The sequence below is a fragment of the Camelina sativa genome, chromosome 5 (genome assembly GCF_000633955.1).
Source record: "Camelina sativa cultivar DH55 chromosome 5, Cs, whole genome shotgun sequence".
Lineage (NCBI taxonomy): Eukaryota > Viridiplantae > Streptophyta > Magnoliopsida > Brassicales > Brassicaceae > Camelina > Camelina sativa.
Window position 1 is genome coordinate 17,553,811 of NC_025689.1, and position 6,912 is coordinate 17,560,722.

At 30.9% G+C, this 6,912-nt stretch overlaps 2 protein-coding genes across 2 annotated transcripts; both read left to right on the forward strand.

Moving 5' to 3' along the window:
• LOC104787126 (protein NRT1/ PTR FAMILY 4.2) lies at window positions 655–2,524 on the forward strand. The gene is made up of 4 exons (XM_010512646.2): window positions 655–791; window positions 899–1,116; window positions 1,200–1,690; window positions 1,768–2,524. Exons 1-4 carry the CDS (start codon window positions 695–697, stop codon window positions 2,492–2,494), a joined length of 1,533 nt encoding a protein of 510 aa, XP_010510948.1. The 5' UTR covers window positions 655–694; the 3' UTR covers window positions 2,495–2,524.
• Window positions 3,204–3,697, forward strand: LOC104789340. Its single transcript, XM_010515057.2, has one exon. It carries the CDS (start codon window positions 3,359–3,361, stop codon window positions 3,695–3,697), a length of 339 nt encoding a protein of 112 aa, XP_010513359.1. The 5' UTR covers window positions 3,204–3,358.

The following is a 6,912-nucleotide window of genomic DNA, read 5'->3' on the forward strand; positions in this document are numbered from 1 at the left end:
TTTTTTTTTTTTTTTTTTTTTTTTTTTTTTTTTTTTTTTGTGCACCGTCCAAAGTGAAGTTAAATCAATTATTTTTGGACAGAATAATAATAATTCATAATAAATTGATTTTTGGGCTAAATAATTTAAACAAAATATATGACCAAATTTTTTTTAAGATTTATTTTGTTTGTTTTTTTCTTCTAAAATGAGTAGTGTATATTAATATTATTGAAGATAAATATAAAAGTGTGACATGAAATAAATTGAATGGTAGAAATCAAATAGCATTGTCAACCCACCTCATATCTGTATCATAAATATGTTAATCCTCTGATAAAATAAAAATTAAACATTGTTAGATATGATACATTAATAATCTATATAATGTATATACATGTCATTCACAAATATGGATGTGAATATTAAATTGTGGTATATAATTGACATATCTAGGACATATCATTAAGATAAGTAATCTAGTATCTCAAATATTTTAAAAATATTGTATGTAATTTATGATTTCATGATTACTTTTTTAATTGTTATATATAACTTGCCTTATTTTCAAACAAAATTTGACATATGTCACCATCTCAACATTTTTATGCTTTTATAAATGTTTTTGTTAGTACAATATAAAACGAACATCTAAATTTCAACATATACAAATACAATACCAACTCAAAAAAGGTCCAATCTAACGTACGTCAAGATGGAAAATGAGATGGAAGAAAAGTTTGAAGATTGGAGAGGGAGGGAGACTATTCCTGGCAAACATGGTGGGATTAGAGCTGCTTCTATTGCTTGCGGTAAATTAAATCTTCTTGAAACTCAATAAAAACTTTTTTTTTTATATAATATAATAATGCTTTTAATTAGAGAAGTTGAGATATGTGTTTTGGTGAGTGTTGATTAGTTGTGGGGCTATTGGAGAACATGGTGTCCATAGCTATTGGAAACAACATGGTCTTATATTTCATGGAATCAATGCATTACTCTCCAGCCGAAGCAGCGAACATGGTGACCAATTTCATTGGAACATCGCATTTGGTCACTCTCTTTGGTGGTTTCGTGGCCGATTCGTTCTTCACTCGCTCCACCACTTTCATTATCTTCTGTTCTATTGATATCTTGGTAATATAATTTTTTTTTTTAAAACTCCATTAATCTGAAAACGAAACAAACCAATCAACTTAAAGTTAAATCTTTTGATATAGGGTTTGATTGTGTTGACACTCCAAGCTCATAACCCTAATCTACAACCTGAAGGAAATAAAACACCTTCAACTCTTCAATCAATGATTCTCATCACTGGACTTTATGCGATCTCTTTTGGTACGGGTGGTACTAGACCCACGTTGCTTGCACACGGAGGCGATCAGTTTGACAGTGGACACCAGACACTGATCTCAAAATTGTTCAGTTGGTACTACTTTGCTATCTGCATTGGATGGCTCATGGCTGTAACCGTTATGGCGTGGATCAAAAATATATTCGATATATCAATCGTGCTTCTAGCGGTCGCCCTATGCATTTTCGTACTAGGATTACCATTTTACCGATTAAAACGCCCTAGTGGAAGTCCGTTAACAAGAATTGCAAATGTGTTTATTTCTGCCGCAAGATATCGAAATGGTTCTATCTTGGATGTAGAGATGTTGCAAAGTCTTACATCTACGGACAACAACATTCACCACCACAAGTTAAAGTAAGTCACTTAATATATTTGTACTAACAATACGGACCAGTACTAATATATAAGTATTCCTTTTCTTTTTGGTTCAGGTGTTTAGATAAAGCATTGCTGAACAAAAACATCTCAAGAACACAAGTTGAAGAAACAAGAACATTTCTCGGTCTCCTACCAATCTTTTTGAGCACGATTGTCATGAATAGTTGTGTGGCACAATTATTGACCTTCACAGTACAACAAGGCATGACCATGAATCGAAAGATATCTCCTTCGTTCGAGATACCCGTACCTTCACTCAACGCCATCACTATCATCTTCATTCTCGCTTCCATACCCTTATATGAACTCTTTGGCAAAAATATCAACAGAACATCAAGCTTCTCTTTGAAACGCATTGGACTCGGCCTAACTCTCTCGTCTATATCAATGGCGGTTGCAGCCATCGTCGAGGCCAATAGGAAACACGAGGCAGTTCAAAACGGCTTCAGAATCTCTGTTTTCTGGCTATTGTTTCAGTATACCATGCTAAGTTTCGCGGATATATTGACCTTGGGAGGCATGCAAGAGTTTTTCTATAGAGAAGCTCCCACGAGTATGAAGAGTATGAGCGTAGCATTGAGCTGGTGCTCCATTGCAATGGGTTTCTTCCTTAGTTCATTTCTTGTGGAGATCACAAACGCAGTCACGGGAAAGCTTGGCCATCAATGGTTGGGTGGGGAGGATCTCAACAAATCTAGACTTGATATGTTTTATGTGCTTCTATGTGTTCTTAATACTCTTAATCTTCTCAACTATATTTTCTGGGCAAAGAGATATTGAGTGAATGAATATGATTCTAAGTTGTTTGTATTGCTGGCATACCAATACTAGTTCAAAGTCTGTTTGGCTAGTTGTTATCTTCTTACCAGTCAAACTCTTTATTGCTTTTACTTATAACTTATTTTTTTCTTGATATTACAAATTAACAAAAAAACTTTTCTTATAATTCAGTATTCAATTTTTAAGTTCCAATTTGTCAAATGTATTATTTCCTACTTTATGACATTGTATACATATCTAATACATTTTGCTTAAACTATTTTGTCTAATAGTATATCGGATTGGTTCCGTGCCTAGTCCTACTGGTTCACTAATCTAATATAAGAAGCATTTGATGGTTTATAACTAACTTATGGTGTAAACAAAACAAAACAAAAAACCCTAAATTAAGTTCCATAATTCAAAACTTTAAATACAAAATATAAGACTTGAATTCACTTCTTCTTCATTCGTTTAAAATAAGAGGATTCTTTCATATGGTATGCGAGTATTTTAAACCTCACTCTCACATTTAATAAAAGATACAATGTATCCTCAATCTCCACTATCTCCTTGTTCTTTTAATGTTACCACAATAAATACTACCAAGATACAAATTTCGAAAGAAAAAAATACTAATAACTATAAAGCAATATATAAACCAAACTGAATCGACAAAGAACGATCGGGTTTGTCTTGAAGTCGCTGTTGACTATAAGAACATCTTCTCTCAGTCACATGTTCCACTCTCTTCACATTCTCTATCGTTCCAAACTAATCTAACCTTAAATAGCCAAATATTTTTACTATCTCATTCTCCATTTCTTTCATTTTTATCAAACAAGTCCCCTGCCTGTTTCTCTCTTCACTTCATACGATAACCTTATGGAATTTTCCGGCAAGAGTACTACTCACCACCACTTGGACGGCAAGTTTGGCGAAACTACGGAAGGGAAGAAATGGGTCATCACCGAAATCTCCTTACCTTCTCCAATGAAGCCGACGATTAGCCTCTCTTCCTCTGCCTTAGCCAACACGGAAAACGAAGATCTCTTGTGTCCAACGACTCCAACGGCGGCTTCCGTTAGAATACCGAAGGTGTTTACGTGTCCTCCGCCGCCGAAGAAACCGAAACCGTCGTTGAAGTTTAGCTATTGCGGTGGCGCTAGAGAGTTCTTCTCTCCACCGGATCTTGAAACGGTCTTCTTACACAGAACTAATTAGTTCTCTCTTTAACAAAAAAAAACTAATTAGTTCTGTTTTTCGTTTTTTTTTTTTAAAAAGAAAGAATAGTTTCTTAGATATAGTTTCTTCATTAATCACTACTTTCATTAGCTTTTTATTCTTGAAGTGTGTGCTTCGTTATTTTCATTTTTACAATTGGAAAATTTGTTGTTATAGGAGTTTAGGACCCTAACAAAAGTTAGTGAGCTTGATGGACAATTCTTTTTCCAGTAAAATTGATTTTAATCCATAATAATATAATTTTTCTTGATAGTTCTTATTTAATGATATTTCCTGTTCTGTTTAGGCCTTTAGGGCTCCAGGCTCCTTTTACGTTTGTGCCGTTACATTTAAGGAGTTGGTGATGATATAACTATATATGTTGTTATAAAAAATCTATGTTTGCTTGGGGCTTCATGATTCTCTCTTCCTTCTAATCAAAATGTTTTTTTTTCCACCATGTAAACTTGCTAGTAGACGACTCAACGACAATTTTTTTACATGTATACTAAATTACTAATTAATACCATATCTGGACGAATTATAATCATTGCATTATATATAGCTCAAAATATAGAGTTAGTTTGATCATTGCGTAGCTATATATAACTAATACTAGGTTGGAACCTATCTAAGTTGATGAGTTGAACTAAAACACATCAACTTAAATACAAAAGTCTATATGCATATGTATACAGCTAAGCCTTAATGTATCAAAGATGCTGAATATAGTAAAATACAAAAAAGTTACCAGTTACCACCCTATTTACGATAGAATCCAATCAGTACTCCACACTACTGCATGTTCATGCATAGCAACTGAGACAGTAGTGTCCCTCAATATCTAAAAAGCCTTAGCGCAACTGTCAACTTGTACTTGTAGTACACCCAAAACGAACCATAATTTGTCTTGCCCTGTATAAATAACAAACAAACAATAGTTCATATCGTTCCATTAATTGAAGATACTTTGACCTTTCTTTATCATATATAATACTAGAAGTAGACTCCCGTTATGGACGAAATAACTTTATAATAATTTTAATATATTTTAGATTTATTAAAATATTTAAAACTTTATATTTTGTATTTCGATAAATTATCTTATATTTGTTATTTGTTTTGTTTTTATAAGTATTCTCAGTCACTTAAAATGAATGACTATTGATTAGTTAAATATTAAACTGAAAATTTATGTTAATATGAAAGATTACTTTTAAATATTTAGTCTCTATCCAATAATATATATATAGAACTCCTCATGTTTTGATGTACAATCAAGACGTACAAGCATATTTTATGTTGGAAAAAAGAACATTGATTACGTATAAAATAAAATGCGGATGAGCATGAACATTATGTGTTAGTTTGTCCGTTTTTAACATAATCTATAAAACATCAATATCTTCTAAAACCAGACACCTCCAAGAAGGACAAGACAGTAGCTTGAATTTCTCAAATAACCTCTTCTTGAGCCGAAACTCATGCTCTTCCTTCATTCTCTGTGTAATTATTATTTTTTAATTGGATAACTAAAGGTAGCATAAATAATTTTGATATTTATATATTACCAGCATGCTTCACAGTTCACACATGCTTAAAAAGTTTTCTTATTATAATTTGAATGTTTTAGCAATAAAATATTTTAATCTTAATTAATTATACAAATGACTTCAAATGCATTTGTGTCCTAGAAGTAGAATTCTTTGTGTTTCTTGATTAATTTGGGAAAGAAATTTCGCTGTTAGATATTTCTATAATTTTATCACGTACTTTATATCTATTGAACATACTAAATGCAAACTGAATTTTAGTTTAGAATTGAGTAAATAAATACTATTAATATATATTGATATATTATTCTATATATCACATAAATTTTTCTTTTTCTGTGTTATACTTTTCTGTTTGAAAATAACATATATATATATATATATATATATATATATATATTGTATTATACTCAAAATGATCAACGAAAAAAGAGTAAAAACATATCATCGTATTATTGAGTTACTTTTTTTAGTTTTAACTGCATAACCTAAGAGAACATAAAATAATTAATCTTTTATGTTTTTGTTTCTAAAATCATGTGATAGATGGAAGAATAGATAACTCAAATCTTCCTACTTCTCCAAGACATTGTTTTTCTCTCTCTTTCCCTTCGTCTCTCTCTCTAGAATGCAATTGGGATTAGCTTAGGGTGATCTTTGGATCATTCAACTTGATAAACACGTGGTAAAGGTGAGTCTTGTTAAATGTGTATTAATGAAACTTGCACACATGGTCAAATCCCATAGCCTTGTTCTGCTTGCGGGTAAGCACTATCATCACATCATCAACAATCGATCATGGCTAGAAAAAATAATGGAACATATGAGAAGAGAAATTAGATGTTAATTATATTTTAAGAAAATAATTAAGACTAAATTGTGTAAGAAAATAAAAACTGAATTTGAAAGAATCACATGGCTTTAGAAACCCATATCATGAGATATATATCACCTAGACGTCCAAACCTTCCTCGTCTCTAAATCCTACCATCACAAAACCTTTCTCGTCAGAAGTCATAACCTATAAATAAAATAAAAAACCATGGAAATGGTTATCAGAAAGAAAGTTAATAAATACATACAAACACAGTTGTAACGTTAAGGAACAAATTTAAAATAATAGTATTCAAAACAATTAATATTTGTTTAAACTCATTTTGGTGGGTAATACATACAAACACACTTGTATAAAATATAGCATGTGTAATAATAAGTAACATAAATATTGTGAATAAGATATAAAATATATTAGGGTTTATGAATTATGTTCTAAAATTTTTATATTAAAAATTTATCAATGGATCAAAAGAAAAAAAAATTATAATATTGATATACAAAATAGGCATTCAAAACAACATTTACCAACATTTACAAGTGAGAATATGTTATGTTCCTAAGGTCTTCTTCATCTAACTCTTTCTAATGAATAACCACATTTCACATGTTCACTTCTATATATACTCCAAAATTTTGACTCAACTTATTTATTTCAAAACCTACAAATATCACACAAAGGAAAAAGTTAAATATTACAAAATTCAGAAAATTATGTGAGAGGTAGAATATGATGTTTGATGAAGATTTTTTATAGCTATTTATAGATAAATTTGTAGTAGTATGAGAGGTTTTTCAGTTTTTTTATGGTCAAACATCATGGGAGTT

Coding starts and splice junctions, on each gene's coding strand:
- LOC104787126 (XM_010512646.2), top strand. CDS start 695: ATGGAAAATGAGATGGAAGAAAAGTTTGAAGATTGGAGAGGGAGGGAG. Junction 792..898: donor AGCTGCTTCTATTGCTTGCG/GTAAATTAAATC, acceptor AGTGTTGATTAG/TTGTGGGGCTATTGGAGAAC. Junction 1,691..1,767: donor ATTCACCACCACAAGTTAAA/GTAAGTCACTTA, acceptor TTTTTGGTTCAG/GTGTTTAGATAAAGCATTGC.
- LOC104789340 (XM_010515057.2), top strand. CDS start 3,359: ATGGAATTTTCCGGCAAGAGTACTACTCACCACCACTTGGACGGCAAG.